This window comes from Strix aluco, chromosome 2 (genome assembly GCF_031877795.1).
Source record: "Strix aluco isolate bStrAlu1 chromosome 2, bStrAlu1.hap1, whole genome shotgun sequence".
NCBI classification, from domain to species: Eukaryota; Metazoa; Chordata; class Aves; order Strigiformes; family Strigidae; genus Strix; species Strix aluco.
The window spans coordinates 133,735,202-133,754,171 of NC_133932.1; the positions used below are offsets into that span (position 1 = coordinate 133,735,202).

An 18,970-nucleotide genomic window follows, 5' to 3' on the forward strand; every position below is an offset into this window, starting at 1 on the left:
TTCCCCGCGGGGTTTGTATCTTTAAAGGAGGTTGGCGGGGCGCCGGCCCGGGCGGGAGGCGTGGTGAGCCGGGGAAGGAGCCAGTTTCCTGCTTCCCCGCTCGCAGCCGAGCGGTGGCGGCGGCGGGGGGAGGCGCTCATCGCCCCCCCCCCCCCCCCCCCCCCCATCCATCTATCCATCCATCCATCCATCTACCCATCCATCCATCCACCCACCCACCCACCGCCCTCCATGGGCCGGCGCTGCCGGCGCTGAGCGCCGGGAGGCAGCGCCCGGCTGCCGCGATGAGCGGCGGGGAGGTGGTGTGCTCGGGATGGCTCCGAAAGTCACCGCCGGAGAAGAAGTTACGGAGATACGTAAGTCTCAGCCCACCCCACCTCATCTCTACCCCGGGGCTCCGAGAAAGACCGGCTCCCCGCCTTTTCCTTCCCCCGGTAAACGACGCCCCCCCTACCCGCCCCCCCCCCCCACCCCCCCACCCCGGCTGCACCTGCCGCCGCCTCGGCAGGGATTGGGGTGCCCCTTGCCCGGGCAGGTGGTCGTGGCTCCCCGTTGCTTGGGGAAAACGGGGGGGGGAGGTGGGGTGGGAGCATCTCTGATCCCCCCCCCCTCCCCGGCTCGTCCCCTGCCCCGCAGCGGGGTGATGGCCGCGGCAGCACCGGGCACCCGTTTTTGGGGCGGTTCTTGCCGCTCCCCGCGGTGGCCGGGCTCACCCCGGACCTGCCACTGGCACAGCCCCTCCTTTGAAGTCGGGCGTTTTGGGGGAGGTGGGGAATACCTTTGTCCCACAGAGCAAAGGTAATAATACATCTTGGATCCTCCCCAACACCCCCATAACGGTCGCTTCCCCCCTCCCCACGCACGGTTCCTATTAATCATTTAACGTTCCAACCCTTTGAAGATAGCACCAGTAGTGCTTCGATAGCCTTTTGTGTCATTAGCGGCTGAGATCAAACACTTCAAAGAAGTTGTAAAAAGAGGGTCCAAATGCCAGCTCTGTCACATTCCCCACTCATTGAAAGAAATAACAGTTCTTTGCGCCCTGCGCCTGACGGTCTCGCCATGTGCCACGAGCCGTAGAGCTCAGAAAGGCGGCTACCGAGCTGCCATCCTATGACTCGGCACATCGCTCTCCGGGTTGAAGCTGGGGTCCCACTCCCTGCCTCCGGTGACCAACCTCTGCCAGGCTTTGGTTGACTGGGACGCAGCCTCGGGGAGAGAGCTGCGTGCTCTCCCTTCTGGGTGGGGGGGTCCCAGAAGCCAGATTGTCCTTTGGTCCCGTTGCTTTTGCCCACGTGTGTTTTGGGAACGGCAAGCAGAACAAGCACAGCTGGTGTCTCCCCAAGTGCCTGTTACCGATCGATGGAAGCATCGCAGCTTACCCTCGAGAGGGAGGTGGATGTCTGTAGTCTCCTGTGACAGGCTGGGGCAGGGCCAGAGCAGTTTCTGATTTGTGATCCGGTGTTACTAACCTTGTCCGGTACGGGTGCAGCCCCGTAGCCGTTGGTGGTGCCACCTCCCTTCGCAAAGGGTCGTTTAGATGAGATGTTGGGGGATATGGTGTAGGGGAGAACCTGGAGAGTAGGGCTGATGGTTGGACTCGATGATCCCAAGGGTCTTTTCCAACCTGAATGATTCTGTGATTTATCTGCGTGCCCGGTCGCTCCTGGCAGTCCTTTCCTTGTGTGCCTGAGCCCCTTCGAGGGAGGGTCAGGTTGGCTGCGGGATGGAGCTGCGAGGGAATCCAGTTCTTTTGCTCCCTGTCCCCACCCCATATCTAGAGACAAAGGTAAAACCGGGTGTTTACGTTGGAAATATCAATCCCCTGATGTATGTAGGCAGGCTTTGTGGAGATGGGCAGAATGACTTGGTGCATGCTGAACTGTGGAGGATGCTTTTAGCTTAATGGAGCAAAGCACCTTCCTCCTGCAGAAATCAACTAATTGCTGATCCTGAGTCACCAGTGGCCTTAACTCATCAAACATCATTAGCTCCCCAGCATCTGCCCCATGAAAGGGCACTCACATCGCCTTCTGAATATCCAGCTTGTGCTCCGGCATTCCAGCAAGCGCTGAATAAATCTGCTAAATGCTCTACATGAGGGTGTGACACGCCGGCGGTTAGTACTAATTATCGATGTGCATAAGAGCGCTTTTCATCCAGATACATCCCAAAGTGCTTTGCAAGCCACCTATGTTTTCAAAACATCCTCATTCCCCCAAGAGGAAACGTGGCCGTGCTGAGATGTGCCCGGCTGTCCCACGGAGCCTCCGCGGGGCAGGAAGCGATGCTCGGCCGATGTCACTCGAGGGGATCTCGGGGCCGGAGTGGTCCCAACGCTGTGGTCAGTGGGACTTCCCCTCCAGTCACGCCGCTTGTGCCGGCTTCCTGCATCGGTGGCTGGATTTGAAAACGTTGGCCTTAGCTTGGACTGTGTCTCACTCGGTGGTACCCCATCCCCTTGCTTTTTAATGCATTATTATTAATATAATAATATTTATGTAACTGCATTGTGCATTCAGGGTGTTGGTGCGTTGATCAAGTTGTTCTCTTCGATAATGGTTCAGAGCAGGTAGATATGGTAGAGCCTGAGGCTGGTGGCTTTGCTCCCCTATAACCTGCCTTCATCTGCAACAAACCCACACGGTTGGACGTTGGTTTTCATGCACAAAAGGCGAGTGTTCAGCCACCACGGTGTTACACCGGCTTTTGTACGGACTCAAAGGGAAGGCGCTGAATCGCTGGCTTTGCTGCTTTCCTTATGCCTTCAGTTTATATTCTGCTTTGAGACCTCAAAGGAGGAATCTCAGGCTGCAGGATGCTGCTAATCAGGTTTGAAGTTCCTGCTCTGGCTGTATTGACACAGGGAAGACGATAGATTTATTTTTAATTTGACAAGTGCGTTTCAAATATACATGTCTGCACATGGGTGTGCTGCTGACGCTGTCCTTGAAATGCTCAGCTTTTATAAGCTGGGTTTTGTTTTGGTTTTACTTTTCAAGGAGATCCTTGACAAGAGGGGAAGGTGCTAAATTTTCTTTCTAACTTCAGAGCGATTGGGGAAGGGGACTTTTCTCCACGTCTGATACTCACAGCATTAATCTGTATTTACAGCAGGACCTGCTTGGTTTCACTTCAGAGGATTGCGTTTATGTGAGATTGTGGGATATTTTAGGTAGGACCTCTTTGTACAGTGCTCTGGGAAAGAGCTGGGAATATTCTCTTCTGTTGGGGGACATTGAAATGATCAAATAATGACTGCTTCAAGGTTGAGATGAATTGTGCTCATAACTGGGACAGGGGTTCATGTAGACCCTAGGCAGTTTGGCCATGACCTCTGATGAGCCCTATAGGTGCTACTGTAGTATTGATAATAAAAGGTAACCAAACAACTGAAGGTCAAAAGTAACAGAGAAACCAAAATACCACCTTCCACCTCCATTCTGCTTGGGACACCAAGCTCCATCATCCGCTTGCTTGATTTTTTTTTTTCAGACAAACACTTTTGTACCTTCATAGAATCACAGAATGGTTTGGGTTGGAAGGGACCTTTAAAGCTCATCTAGTCCAACCCCCCTTGCCATGGGCAGGGACATCTTCCACTAGACCAGGTTGCTCGAAGCCCTGTCCAGCCTGACCTTGAATGTTTCCAGGGATGGGGCATCTACCACCTCTCTGGGCAACTTGTGCCAGGGTTTCACCACCCTCAACGTAAAAAATTCCTTCCTTATATCTAGTCTGAATCAACCCTTTTTACTTTAAAACCATTACCCCTTGTCCTATCGCTACAGACACTACTAAAAAGTCTGTGCTCACCTTCTGCCCTTCTGACTTTCATGCATGGAAGGGTCTCCTTGTAGACAGCCACAAAGCACAGAGCTGTCCTTTAATTCTCCTCCTTAAAACACCCATGAAAAAAATTTTTAAAACCCCAATCCCTAAACAAAACCCTTGGCTTTAGTTGTGTGACCGATGAGCTGAGACCAGCGCATGTTGTGCCGGTCTGTACTGACTCACTGTCTCCTGGTGCTCCCCCGCTGGACGTGCCTGTCTGTTGTCTCCCAAGTTAGACGTGGGTTTAGAGTGGCGTTTTGTGTCTGTCCGCTACCGGCACGATGGGGTTCGGGGGTGGGCTCTCTGGCAGGAAAGCAATGAAAAAAAATAACTGCTGTTGTTGTAGAGGAGCTCTTAGCATGCTATCATTAAATCAGTGTGCTTTGCCTGTTCATTTATGCACCGTGAAGTCAGAGTGTTTTCTGTCTGGCTGAGATGCATGTCTACAATTCTGACTAAAACAAAAGCTTCTCATCTTGCACTGGGTTTACAAGCCTTTAGTGCTTCCCCACACACACACTGGTTTAACTGGGGGGAGAGTCTGGCTTTGGGCATCAGTGGTCATTTTTACAACAAGCAAAAGCAGTTTCATCAAGGTCATCAGAAGATCTGCTCCTGTCCGATGGGGTGAGCAGAAGAGGTTATGGGGGGTGTAACAGGCTGATTTACTGATCACAGCCCTATTCCTAGGCGTAACTCCCTGATGATGAGCTTCTTTTGTCCCCTGAAGTAGATCCTCCATATCCCACTCAAAGATGCATAGCAAGGATGTCCTCATTAAATGAGGATGTGGGCTGAAGTAGGACCACTGGAGCAGAGAAGTCTTAGGCTGCTCAGAAGGTTGGGCTACCAGGTGAGGTTTGACACTGTGCTAATTGGGATGAAATTATAGAGCAGGGGGAGAAGAAGGGACATCCCTTTAACTCTGCAGCAAAATAAAAAGAAATGGGTATTAAGCAAAGTGTGTGTTTTTTCTCTTCTCTCTAAGGAGTTTTAATAGGTAGCTGTCATGTTCAGCTCTGCCATGCCTGATCCAGGATGCTCCCCTCTACCGAAAATAGGAAACAGTTGCAGAGACTCCAGAGAAAAGCACCAAAAAATAAGCAGAAACCTAGAAAACATGAAAAGACTGAAGGAAATGAGGTTGTTTAGTCTAGGGATGAGATGGCTGCGAGGAGAAATAACAGTCCTCGAGTATGTCAAAGGTAGCTGCAAAGGGGAAGGGAGGGAACTGTTCTCCGTGGCCAGTGGTAGGAGGCCAAGAAGTGCTGAGCTCAAACTGCAGCAAGGGAAACAAGTGTTAGGAAAAAAATTCCTAACCTCTGACTGCCAGAGGAGCGGAGCAGTGGAACAGATGGTTTGGGATGGGCTCGGAGTCTCCATCAGTGGAAGTTTCAAGGAGCAGGTTGGCTAAACTGTGCTTTAGGAGAGCTGTTCCTGTTTTGAGGCAGTGGAATAAATTTGACAAATTCTCCAAAAGTCCCTTCCAGTGCTGGCTTAGGTGAATTTATGGATTTTGAGCCTGAGTTCAGTGAGGGATAACAAAGAGGCTTTAGGACACAAATCATGTCACCTGGATCTGCTGCTGGGACTCAAGGGAGTCCTCTGACCCAGTGCAAGCAAGTTCTTTGTAGAAAGCTTTGACAGCACTGAATTTGATGACTTTGCATCTTACTCCAGCTGTCAAGCTGCCTTGCTGCACCCTGCTCCTCCCATGTAATCTCCAGGCTTGATTCAAAAAGCCCATCAGACATTTTAGCTGTTGTCATCTGCCCCATGATTCAGAGGAGCGATGAACACTTGCTCCACTGGAGAAGATTTTGCAGGTCATGGGGTGCATTTCACTTGCAAGGGCAGTGCCCACCAGCACTCCTTCAACACCACCTCTCTTGTGCAATGCTGCACAAAGATCACACTCCGTAACTTGTTTCTCTGCTGCATCATTGCTGATGAGTCAAAACACCCAACCTCTTCCCTGCAACCTTCTCTCAGGGTCATGTTGTTTGACTGTGGGGCTGTGTTCCTTTGCCCACTGTAACATTTTCTGGCAACAGTCAGATGGTGGTATATTGTCATTGTGATACTCTTCATATAATAAATTGCAGCTACTTGAAGGATGGGGGTGATGAAGTCAGACTCTCCTTGGTTGTAGCAGGTGACAAAATAAGGGGCAACAACCACAAACCAGCTTTGGACATTCAGGTTGGGTCTTAGGGGAAACTCGTCCTGTAAAAGGGTCGTGGTGTAGAGGAACAGGTTCCCACAGAGGCTGCAGGGTCTCAGTCTTTGGAGGTTTTCAAGATTTGGCTGGAGAAAATCCCAGCTGACCTGCTGTAATCATACCTCAGATGTAAGGTTGGACTACAGACCTCCTGAGGTGCCTCCAGCCCAACATTTCAGATACCTCTGTGGCATACGCAATGCGGAGCCACCAATCTAGGAAGCAATGTAGATGCTTTAGCCCAGCTCCCCGGGCAGGTGGATAGTCCTTGTTTTGTTTTCTACCATCACGAGCAACCAGGGGGAAGTGCTGTGCTAGGGCAGCTCTTCAGCTGCTGAAACTCAAACTGGTTTGGTTAGGGCTAACACACATGTCTTCCCAAGGCATTGCATCAATTGAGGTGGATGTGCCCGTGGAGGTAAGGAGTCCACGTGTTGTGTGGGGAGTGAAACCGGTGTATTTTCCTGGTGCTTTGGCTTTGCTAAGACAGCTTGAGTGAATGTTCAGCTGTCTGTCATGACTTCAGAGCTGACCAATGGTCCTGGCAAAGTCCATGGTAGATGTAAAAGAGTGATGGGGCAAAGCACAGGTTGAACTTAAGACAGACAAACAACAGTTAAGGAAAGTGTAACAGGAAGCTGGCTTAGAGTCTTTTTGGAAGAGAGCAGAAGTGATACTGAAACCCTTTCTTTTTTTTTCTCTTTTTCTTTTAGCTAGTGTCAGATGCAAGAGGTGATGTAATAGTGTTTACCAGACCGAAGCACATAATTTATAGTAGTGACTCAAAGGCAGAGCAAATATTATTTATTTGGATTTCAGTAGCAGCTGAGACGGTTGGTAATGGGGCTCGATGTGCTGGGTGTTTGGTGAGACCACATCAGCCCTGAAGGATCTGGTCAGATGGGGAAACCGAGGCACGGAGCAGGTCAGTGGCTTGGCTACACTTGTGGTCAGGGTCATTCCCACAGCTGGGAACTCAACTTGACTCTATCACTTCTACCTGAACCAGGGGTTTCCGAGCTGCTCACAGGCTGCTGAGGATGTGTGAAGCTACGGAAAGGGGTTGCAACCAGCCCACAAAAGTACATAGTACTTCTGGCAGGGATTTAGACAGAGAGAGTGCCAAGGTCATCTGGGGGCTCTCCGAGATGAGTTGAACCAAAAGATTTGGAAATTACTGCTTTTAATATAAACTGCACTTCCTTCCAGTACTCCATTCAAGCGTTTAAAGTCTCACTTCCTTATCATAATGCTTAGGTGAATCTTACAGCACCTAACAGTGGTGATGAAGTGTATTTATCCCTATTTCAGGAGGTGGGAGAAATGAGGAAGAGACCTGGATTTACTCCAGGGTGCATGGAGAGCAGCAATAGAACTGAAACAGGTTTCTGAACTGCTGTCGCAGGCATTTGGTGCAGCCTCTCCTTCACCTCTCAGCCCTTCTCCACGGGATAGACCCATCCTGCCAAGGATTTGGGAAAAAAGAGGTTAAGCCCAAGATCAACAGTATGCAAAGGCTTATTATCCCACACCATCCTTTGGCTGGGTAATTTTATGGAATTTTAATTGCGGCACACCTAGGCATATCGCTTGGTCGAGAGGCGTCGTGTAAATACAGGCTGTTGTGATTTCCTCATCCGGGACTGCGAGCGGGAAGCCTGGCCCTGCCACCAGCTGGGGCACCTGGCTCCGGAGAGGCTCCCAAAGCTGCTGAGCATCCAGAAAGTCTCCTGGAGCATTCTGGATGTCTGCTGTGGGTCACTGAGCAGCGCCTACAGTAGCATTCCTCCTGTGGATGAATAAGCTAAGAGCAGACCCGCCCTCAGAAGTTTCATTTGGTGTCTCCACAGTCTAGTGGTGGCTCCTGTAATACTGTTCAAATAATAAAAATAGCGTGAGAAAGAAAAATCCTCATTCTTGTTTGCACGTCAGATGATCTCTGTGCCTTACCTCTGGTCCTTCCCCAGCACGCAGCACTGCAGGCTCAAAAGGAGCCGAGCAGGGAAAGGCTGGGCTGGGTTTTTGTTTGCCTTTTCCAGTCTCTGATCCCAGCTGAGAAGTCATCAGTGTTAGAAATGACTTGTTTACACTCTTGCACACCACTGTGTTAATATCCCACCATGGCTGGATGCTTGTAGGCAAAAGCTTTCAGAGCTGCTGTCCTGGAAATGCTGGTGTGAAATGGTCCAGGTCTTGCTCTCACAGAGGGATGGGTGGGTTTGCTCCTCCTTCAGCTTTTTCAGTCTGAATCTGGAGAAATTGCATCAGCACCTGAACACTTTGCTGCCACGTGAACCCAGCCTTGTGGTTATCACAGGTTAAACCAGCAGCAAATTGGCAGTGAGCGAGGGAGGCAGTCAGTGTGGAGCATCCCTTCTCTTTCTTATTCATGATTAGCAACAAAAAAAGCAAATATTCAGCATGTGAAATGGCAGAAAACAGACCTAAGACCTCAAGAAGTGATCCAGGCCATGTGCACGCCTCCAGGCAAACACACTTGCACCTCAGATATTCCTGCAACAACCTGGTTTTAAAATGTACAAAGAGGAATTCATCAAGGTCAGCATGTAAACCTGCACATACACATGTCATCAATCATATCTAGCCATACAACAATTTAAATATGTGCTGTGTTTAATTTTTTTTAAATAAAAATAATAAATAAATAAAAATCAGCCTTAGTCAAAAAAAACCCCTTCATATTCGTCGTTAACCTGCAAGCTGTGCCTTTAAAGAATGGAAGGAAAATATGAGTGCTAAAAGCATATGTTTCTTGCTGTGTAAGATAGCCAGCGGTGCCTGTTTCTCCAATGAATCTGAAATAATTTGATGCCAGCAACCTGGGGAGGGGAGTATTTCATCTCTGGATTTGTCTTTTCGTATTCGGTTCCTTTTTTTTTCTGAGCTCTTGCGCAATTTTCCTGGAGAAGGTTAGGATCTGGGAAATCTTGCATCAGTCTGGTTGTCTGCATTACACTAATGCCTAGAAATGAACTTCTCCATCCAAATGTGAATATTCTCACCCCAAAATGATGCTTGTTCAGCATAGGAGGTTCACTCTTGGGCCAGAAATGGGACATTTTTATTTATAGTTTGAATCTGGCTGTGAGGCAGGACCAGTTGAGAACAGTTCTTAGACATTTCTGTATTAAGTGTTCAGATTGCTTCTTCCTTTCCATTGCTTGAAAAACTTTTCCATCTCTGCCTACTCTGGACTCTTCTTCACATGGCCTCTGAATTTTTAAATCCTGTATGTTCAGTCTCTTTTTCCTGTAATCTAATGACAGAAATATCTTCTGGTTGTGGGTTTTTTTTTTATTTATTATTTCTTTCTTTCCCCAACACCTTTTGGACACATCCAAATTATTTCCATCCTGTCTCCTGGATCTAAGATGCTGTCCTAACTGCATCTCCGTACTTGTTATGCATCTTATTCCATTTAAACCTGGTGTTTTCCAAAGACGTTTGCTTTGGAAGGCATTTAGACATCTCTTTGGTGGAGTTCCAGCTCCCGCATCCATATGGTAAGATGGAAATAACACTTTGAGTCAAAGATTTGTGGTCTTTTGAATTTTGTAGATTTTCAGTGATTAAGGTTTTCTGATGATCACAGCTGCTGCCTCACCCTTTCAGGTTCCTCACTGACCTTCTGAACATCCCCATGGACTTCCATGTGGCTGCCAAAGGATGCAAGTTGACTTGCTAAACAAACTCCTTGGCCACTTAACACAATACCCGAGTGGGGATTATGTCTTGTTTCCAAAAATGATTAGTAAACCCTCCTTTCCCTCCTCTTTTCTGGTGACACTGAGGTGTCCTCTAAATTTTCAGCCTCAGAGAGCTGTGTCACACGTACACGTAGGTCTGGTACTGTGAGCTGCTGTTGAACTGGGCGATACTTATGTTTGTCTGCATTTTTTTTTCTCACAGTAATGTCAGTAATTGTGCTGAATGGGGTTATTAGTCATTGCTACTGATCTCTTCTGCAGATCTTCATCCACGTAGTTACTTAAGCATCTTTTGGGTTTTTTGTGCTTTATTTGTAGGGAGGATACGTGGGTTTTGCCTGCTCCCTGGATGCTCTTGGCTTGAAACAGTGCTCCACAGAAAAGGGAAGATTGGCTTTGTAATTCAGCTCAGGGTTTCAGTACTCCTTGGTTGCTTCTCCTTTGCAAAATCCCACTCACCACCCTTAGAGAGGCCACGTGGGCACCTCCAGATCTCCTTCCTTCGCAAGCTGCTTTCACATGGGTGCTGTGCTTGAGAGCCATTCAGCACAGGAAGGGGCAAACACAATAAATGCCCCTTCTGGCTTATTGACAGCAGAAAATAGCCACTCTGCTTCAATGCCATCAACACTGCACACAGCTCCTTTGATTCTGGGTCTCCGTGTTGTTCCTAAATAACTCCCTCCAGATAGGAAGCTTCCAGGAAAACCTCATTTGCTTTGACTCAAGAAGAATCAATGACTTGAGACTTATGTTCTCCCTCCCTCTCTCCTTCCCTGCCTCCCTCGCCCACTGTCCACTGCATGTAATGTCAGACCAGAGTTTCCAGCGGGGCGGTGGGGAATAGAAGGGCTCATTGTTTCGGGGGTCAGGGTGCAGGGCTGGGGTGGCAGGAGAGAGGGGAGCGGAGCTGGGAGCTGAGCCCTGCTGCTACCTCCAGCCTGGCCTTATATTATCCATAGTGGCAGCCATGCAGACAGTGAGTGGTCTGTGATTGTGACAGGCTTAAAGCCTTTGAGGGAGAGGAATAAATAAAATAAATACAGGAAAAAAAAAAAAAACCACAGAAGAGATGGGATGTAGGGGCTGACAGGGAGTGTATGGAGTCCTTCTGGCTGTGCTGAGCAGAAGAAGATGCTGAGAAATGATGCAGGCTGGTCCCTGCTTGAGGCTTGAAATTAGGGATTGAGATCTGAACCTATCCCTGACTGTGTGAGTCCCCCTCTGAGCCCTCTGTGTGCGTGGAGTGAGGCAGGACAGGGAGTGGGGAGATTTCCTGCCAGCGATCAGGACTTTATCCTGCAGCAATGTGTGTGTGGGTGGACCCCTGACACCAGAGTCTTTGGAGAAGGGTGACGAGAGTGATTAGGAGCCTGGGAAAGCTTTACACAGCAGGCCTCCAAAATGGCAAAGGACAGCCACCTTCCAGAGAGAGTGAATGAGAAAGTGCCCTGATAAAAGCCCACACGGCTGCCATCTGTACAGAGGGGGCCAGCATTTTAGCTTGGCTTGTGGGACTTCTTATGGGAGCACCCCTGGGTCCTACTCCCAGGAGGCCCAAAGTGTTTGGTACATCACCAAAGGGAGGGGTGTCCCACCCCGTCACCTGAACTCACTCCTGGAGAGGTGAGATTTGCAGTCAGGAGAGGTGATCCCTCAGCATCAAACATAGAAGGGGAGCTGGTCACGGATGTTAAAGCTTGTAAGATCTTTTTGCTTCTGCATCCTTCAGCAAGTTCTGCCTCTGCTATAAATGTGCAATGGGAAGAAACATGCCTCCTCCTATCGAGTCTGAATTTGCACCTTTTAAAGTATATGAGACATGAGTAATGCAAATATCTGCAATGATAGAAGTTGATACCATGAAGAAAATGCTGGAAAGGAACAAAATCAGTGTTTTGACGTTTAAACCAGTCAACTAGTTGGCAATAAGCCTTCCCTAGTGGTGGGGCTCCCTCCACCCGCCTTTTTGGAGAGTTTCCACCTGCAACGGGGTGTTCTTTGGTCTGGGAGTAGCTAGATCCAGCACCATACCTATGGAGTTGCTCCCAGAGCCGTCTTTTGAGCCCCTGCCTTGCACTCCCTTCGAAGTCAACCCGAGGGAGGGCCTGAAAGGATCAGGCCATTGTCTCAAACACTTGCAAAACATGTTGGCTGAGGCTTCGACTGGGAATCAATCAATATGCTCTTTTTAGCATCAAATCAGTACAGCCAGCTGGCGTGCAGACGTACAGGGCTGATGTATCATGTGCTGTCACAGGGAGGTGTACTGAGGAGTGAGGTTTGAAGACAGAGTTATGTGTAGAGAAGGTTGTCTGCAGGTTGTTTTTAATGCTGAAAGGCACTTCACGTGCAGCAGAAGGCAGGGCGGCTTAGAAGTTGGTGACATGAATGGTGCTTCATAAAATGTGCTCAGTCATGTGTGTTAAGTGTTCACAGTGGGGCTAAAAAGGAGTATTTGTCTCGGGGCAGATGGAAACTGGACCTTGTGCAAATTCTGTCTTCTGCTATGCATAGGATATTTATGAAGCTTTTATTTATTTATTTATTTATTTTATTTATTTATGAAGCTTTTTGTATGAGTTTTTAGTTAACTAGGGTGTTTGATGAAAATATTCTGTTTGTTATGTTTCTCTGTCCATCCTGCTTCTTGGAAGAGTCTGCCATGACCCACTCACTGCTTTTAAATGCTGTTGTTAAGGCTAGGTGGGGTGAAACGTGGACCTGCTGCTCTGATGTGCTCATAATTTCAGATAGGATTGAGTTGTTGAGTACCACTTGGGGATGAGAAGCTTCAAGATTTGCATTTGTAATTAAGGAGAAGAGCTTTTAAAGCCTGTTCTTTGCATTTCTTTGTACCTGAAGCCTCCCACTAACCAACTGTAGCTCAGGTTGAGGAGGAAGGTGAGAAGCCAGAATGACGTGTTTGGGGTTTACATGCTCCCCTCTGCTGTGTGCATTACTGCTGAATCAGCTGTAATTTAGGCGAGGTTTAACCTTCTTTTTTCAGTGCGGAAGGGCCTGGTCAAAACCTTGGATTTGTTTCCTAAAAACCATGGGAGAGTTTTGACTAATTATATATATTTTTTAAAAAATAAAATATCAGTTTGCTAGAAAAGCAGACACCAAAGCATGATCAGAAACACAGCTGCGGTCCTCTCCGAGCTGTACCTCAGACATCCATTCCCAGCTGGTGTATATTGCTGGATATTATCATATCTGCTTCTCCCATTTCCCACTTTGGTACCCAAAGCCCAGTGATGTGGGCTGGGCTTGGGTTCATTTTCTTTCCCCCAAGCTTTAGTCCTTGCGCTTTCAACTCTCTCACTAATATTCATTTATCTACTCTGAATATTACAAGGTCTTGATATCATAGCACCGAGGTGGGTTGCCAACACAAATTATTTTAGCCTTGCACATCCCAACAGAGCAGAAAGTTGGTGCAAGGGGTTGGACACCCAATGGGTTTCCAAAGGAAAAATTACCTTTGTGCTGCCAGGTTGCGTGCTGGATGCTGGGGTCTTTGCCGTCCCGGCTTTATAAGTAGGAAATTAAAGTGTACATGGATTAAGTGAATCCTTTGGGGTCTGCAACAAGTCCATCGCAGAGCTGGGAACTGGGCACCAACATCCTTCAGTCCTATCTTCATCCTACCTGTTTCTAAGCCGCATCCCGGTGTGCTCTGTCCCTGCGGTCTCATGTTGAGAAAGTCCAAGTTTTCTAAGCCAAGTTCACCTCGTGTGTGCCTTGCCTTCAAGTCCATCGGATAAAGTTAGGAGTGAATTCAGCCTGTTTAAAAACTCAGTTCAGCTGCCAGACAGAAAAATCTGATGAGTGGAAAGTCAATCAGACGTGGGAAAGGAGGGGGAAAAGGCGCGTGGTTGTCGCCGGCGCCACATTCGTTGTGGGTTTGTGCCACATTGCAAAAATTGGTGGATTTATTCTGTTTTGGGAGTAAACACGTGGCAGTGCACATGTGTGTGCTGGTGTGCAGTTGGGTAATAAGAGTAAATCTTGCCCTGTTTTTGAGAGGCTGGGACTAAAACATGGTATAATAGTGATGCGTATAATTTTGTACGGTGAGACAGTAATTTACTGTGCTGTTTTGGCCATCAGCACAACAGCTAGAGGCTGCTAAGATAATTTAGTGGTGGTTTGTGGTTATAAATATGTTTCCATCGTGACTAAGGATTCTAATAGATATTAAATTCAGCCAAGGGGGTTTTAGTATTTTATTTTTTTTCTTGCATACTCCCCAGTGTTTTTGTTTTGACTTATTAATCTTGAGGAATAAGATGAAGGATGGCTATTAAATGGTTTTTAATGTTTAAAATAGGAGTTATAAAAGAAAAAAAAATGGAAGATGCAATTAATTTAGTGTAATCCAGTTGTTCAGCAGTGAGGCTCTGGGGTGTCCTACTCTTGGCTGCTGATACTACAGGGGTGTTGGATGATGTGCAAAGCTATTGTAATGCAATTCTTTGTCACGTACATGTTTTTTACTTGAAATATTTTGGTTAAAAGGGAAATAGTCTTCTCCATCCATCTTGGCCTCATGCAAGATAAATTGTGCAGAATTAAGAACCAATTTTTGAAATTTAAACACAACCGCATCTAAATGTCAAGGTGCCCACGTATCAGCTCGGGACCTCAGAAACCCTCAGGACCTTAGCTGTGGATTTCCAGCCATGTCCTGCATCCATGCAAAGACCTCTCTTCCACCACTGAGAAGCAGGCAGTGTGAGAAGCGATGCGATCTGCTGTGGGAATGCCTCGGCTCTCCTACTCTGCCGTCCTAATCTGAATAATAACAACAAAAAGTTTGAAGGCTTAGTTTGGAATTGGATAGCTCTCCAAAAATAGGCTCTCCCTGGAGATATCTCCTACTTCCTGCTGGGCTGGAAAAGCTGTGCTGACAGCCTTTGCGCTTGGATATTTAGGCATCTCCTGGAACCTAGAGCATGAAGGAATGCAAAATAATAGAGGAAATCAGTTGAACTTGTTAAATTTCAGAAGAGCATTTGGTTTGAGCTTTGGAAAGTGTTCCCCCACACCCCTCCCATGTAGAAAGGCACCTGAGCCAAACCCCAATATTTACAAATATTTTTGAGATCTTCCAGGTTTTGGAGCTCAAAAGTGTGAGATCTTCCAGGCTAGACCCTCTTTCTATAAATAATAGCTCTTGGCTTGAATGCATCTGAGCTCCTGGAAAGTGTGGACCCCAAACAGGGCTCCTTGCATCCAGAGCTGTGTTGGCTCCAGCTCTGTCTTCATGTGCTCATAAGTGGGGGAAGGCATTGCATTGGAAAAAAACCCAACAAACTTCTGTTATTTTGTTGTGTTGGAAGGTCTCTGACAGTCTCAAGGAATAGCTGATATCATCTGGTGTATGTTAAGAGTTTGTCATCGGGAGCCTTATCTTCCCGCTTGCCTTCGGGACGATGGGCTGAGCCTGGAGGCAGCAGGCTTGGAGGTTTCCTCTCCACAGATCTCTGCAGGCTGCATGTTTTGGTACCCTTATCTTCCTATTTTATTGTAGTCTTCCTTTCTCCTTTTCTTCTAATTGTAACATTTAGAGGGTTGTCAGCAGGAACTCACTTTTCCCAACATGTGACAACTTGTATTTTACTTGCTGAGGACCTGGTTTTACAGCACTGAGTAGAGCCACCTCTGCAAGTCCATCTTAAGATGAGTAGGAACAAGCACAGAAAGGCTAACATGGCCATCCCCATGCTGCAGAGCATCCCAGAAACCCAGGCCAAACCTCAGCCTTCACACACAGCTGTGCCACGAGGAGCAACCCCTTGTTCCAAGCAGAACTCTGTAAAACCAAGGCCAAGATACAAAGAAGCAGTGTTATTAACCTGACTCGCCATGTGGTGAGCCTGGGCTTGGGAAGCTGGAAAAATCTAAATTTCCAAAGTGGTTGATTAGGGATTTTAGTGTGAAACTCTTTCCTCCATCCTCCCGCTTTAAGATTTCCACAGGGATTACTGGGATGATGCGTGTGGCTGGTATTTCACCCCGCTGTCTCCTCAGTCACACCATCACCAGCTCTAAAACCCGTGTCGGGAACAGAAGTTCAGAAACACAGTTTCAACCTTTCCCGGCTTGTTTTTCCCATCTGTTTTTAACAGCGTGTTCTTGCCACTTGGACCTTTCTGGGCTCGATCTTGTGATCCCTGATGTAGTATGACATTTCCACTTTATTAGGAATGCTTTTGTTTATTTGCTGGGTGGGTTTTTTTCTTTCTTTCTTTCTTTTTTTTTCCCTTTTCCCTAGGTTGTGTGGAGGCTTTCTGCCTAAGCTGCCAATACAAACGTCCCCTCCGTGCTGGGAGGTGCCACCCACACCCGTCCTCTCTGAAATCAGGACAGTTATCTCAGCAGTTGCAAGTCCTTTGAGTTGTTTGGGGGCTCTTATTAAATAAAAGGGAAGTCTGATTATTTTTTTCCTGTGCTTTTCTACTGTTTCATAAAAAATAGCCAGATCCTAGAGCACTGAAGCAAGTGAGTTTTTAAAAATCAGTTGTCTTTTTTAGCTTGCTTAAGGAAAACCAGCAAGAAGGGACTCAGGGATTGAGTTTGCTGGTGGCATTTTCAGTTTACCCAGCCTGTATCTGCTGTTCTTAGCAGATTGAGTGTATCGCCTGTTGCATGCAAGTACAAGTTTGCTTCTAAGCTGATGGTGGCTGGACCAGCTTTCACATCACTCTGTCTTTCTGTTTTTGTATAGAAAGCACAATGGTTCCCTGCAGCGCTGGACAAATATAATCAACAGATGAGTATCAATGCCAGGGCAATGCTGGGACTGCAGTTCAGCTCTGCCCATAGTGTGCTGCTCTCCTACGTGTCCCTCTCTAAAACCTCCTTTGTTCTCCTGCCTCAAAGAAATAAATCAAGCGATACCTTTTGGAGACCTATATTCAGTTCCGGGCTGACATAAATCCCACTCTAGACTTCAAAGATGCTTAGTTGCTTTTCTAAAATACTTTCAGCTGTACCGTACCAGCCCATGAAGCGTGCGGTGGTGTGAGAAACTGCAATCTGAATACAGAGCAGTGGTGTTTCCTGGGGGTTTGCATCCAAAAGGCATTTTTTAAATCAGCAGGAGAGTCCCCTGAGCATCCAGCTGTGGGAGGATGGGGCTCATGGTGGCATGGGTTCTCGTGCACCTTGCTGGAGCTGCCAGCCCTTGCACCACGAGGAGCAGGTGCTTCACGTCATCTTCTTGGCTAGGGGGCAAGGAGGACACAGAGACCAGATTGCACATCTCTGTCAGGCTTATATTTATTAAACTGAACCAAATATCAACTGCATTCCTAAACTGGGAGGGTAAATCCAGCAAGCACCGTGTGGCTGCAACGAGCCAGGAGTGGAGATGAAGCTGATTCACTCTGGGTCGGTTCAGCCCACACTTCAGTAAAGCTTCAGGACCAAATCTTTGGTTGCTGTGACCTGTGAAGGATCCTTTGATCAAATGAAAGGTGCTGCTGAACCCTTCTCCTACACCTGTGGTCCTGTACAAACACAACCCACAATCGCTGTCATTTGTTCAACATGTGGGAAATCTTTGTTCTTTGCCATCAGGATCAGAATTTGGGCCTGTAACCGTAAGGGTTTGCAACCAAAAATCATTTACATAGCCAAAACTACCCAAAAAAGCGTGGAAAGTCCCGTGGACCTCAGAACTGCTGTGTCTGCTTTTTGATTCTTTAAATGTTGACCTTCCCAGGAAAGCAGAGATCCCTCCCGAGACCCCGCGACTCTGATTGCTTCCAGCCAAGCAGCAGGGGCATGTTTCTGTCCAGTGAATCTGGTTTCTGCATCAGCTTTCCCAGAGAGCAGCCTTTACCTTGCTCTGTCTTTCCATTTTGTGTAGAAATCGCCGCGCTTCCCTCCAGCGCTGAAGGAATACCATCAACAGATGACTATCTGTGCCGCAGCAATACTTGGTCTAAGGCAAAATGACCTTTTTAATATCCTCCCCTGAACGAACTGGAGACCGTGTCGGCTCCCAGGGTTTTCTTGGGACGTGCTTTGGTCAGCAGCTGCCCAAGGATGCTCCCAAAGACCTCACCTCCTCCCGTGTAGATTAAGATTTGCTGGTATCCAGCATTAAACAAAGTCGAGGTGAACCTCATCTTCCTGTTGCATTGATTAGGCATGTTTAATGGCAGATGCCGTAAAAATAAAAGGAATCATCAGTAAGAAGGACTGATTGCAAGTGCAGATGCTTTGGAGCAGGGTTGGGGGACAATCTATATGTGGCAGCCAGTCCTCAGCTGTGTGCCTTGGCTGGATTCAGGACCGAGGGATATAGAGAATAAAACACCAGGCAGTACCAGTCTGCTTGGATGGCTTCATCTGACTTGCTGTGATACGCTGAAATAGCCTTTATGGGTTTATTTTTAACATTGGGGAAGGTCTTGTCTGCTGGAAATAAAATTGATCGATATGCGCTCAGGGTCCTCGTCTGGCTTGAAATGGCTCCGTGACGGATACGCCTTGCAGAGCCCTTGACCGTCACCCTCCGTGGGTGCTCAGGGAGGGAGCGCGGGGGGATGAGGATGGGGCGGATGCTGTTGAGCCTGAGTGGAATTTGGCCTCTGGGGGCTTTTGCCCCAGGGATGACTGGGTTTTGTGCCCACTCAGGGCTGGCTTTCATCCTGCAGCAGGATATTGAAAATAATAGGGTTTTCTCATCTTTGTGACTGTTTTATGAGCCAGCTTCTAACAGTGTCCCTGTTTCCCCAGGGGAAGTGGCTGCTAATTTTTTTCTTCGCTTGTTAGACTTGCCGTGGGTCTCCCTGACGGAGGATTTTTGAACAAGGTTTTCAATATTCATAGACTTAACTACGTCATGAAAAAGGGGTCATTAGTTCCTCCAATTTAATCTCAGATCATTAAGTCCATGCTACTGCTTTCCTGTGCCATCTTTTATTCTCCTTGTCCTTCCTAAGTGCTGTTTGTTTTTTATTGCTCTGTGTATCCTTTCAGCAATAGTGCTAGCATATTTATTAGTATTAATTGGCATATGTGCAACAAATGTCATGCAAGGATCACAGAAGCCGTTGCCTTGGAGAAATCAGTGTATTTAAACCACATGGGGAATCAGAGGCACCAAAGAAACCAGATGGGCATCAGCTGCAGGCATGCCCTGACAGAGCTGACGGTGATTTCTTCC

At 47.6% G+C, this 18,970-nt stretch overlaps 1 protein-coding gene across 1 annotated transcript in view; it reads left to right on the plus strand.

Moving 5' to 3' along the window:
• Positions 1-203: 203 nt before the first annotated feature.
• The window catches only part of GAB2 (GRB2 associated binding protein 2), a 95,814-nt gene continuing 77,047 nt past the window's right edge, over positions 204-18,970 (plus strand). Inside the window, exon 1 of the mRNA XM_074816415.1 lies at positions 204-356. Within this exon, the coding sequence (XP_074672516.1) occupies positions 285-356 (72 nt within the window). The 5' untranslated portion in view covers positions 204-284. The remainder of the gene's footprint in view (positions 357-18,970) is intronic.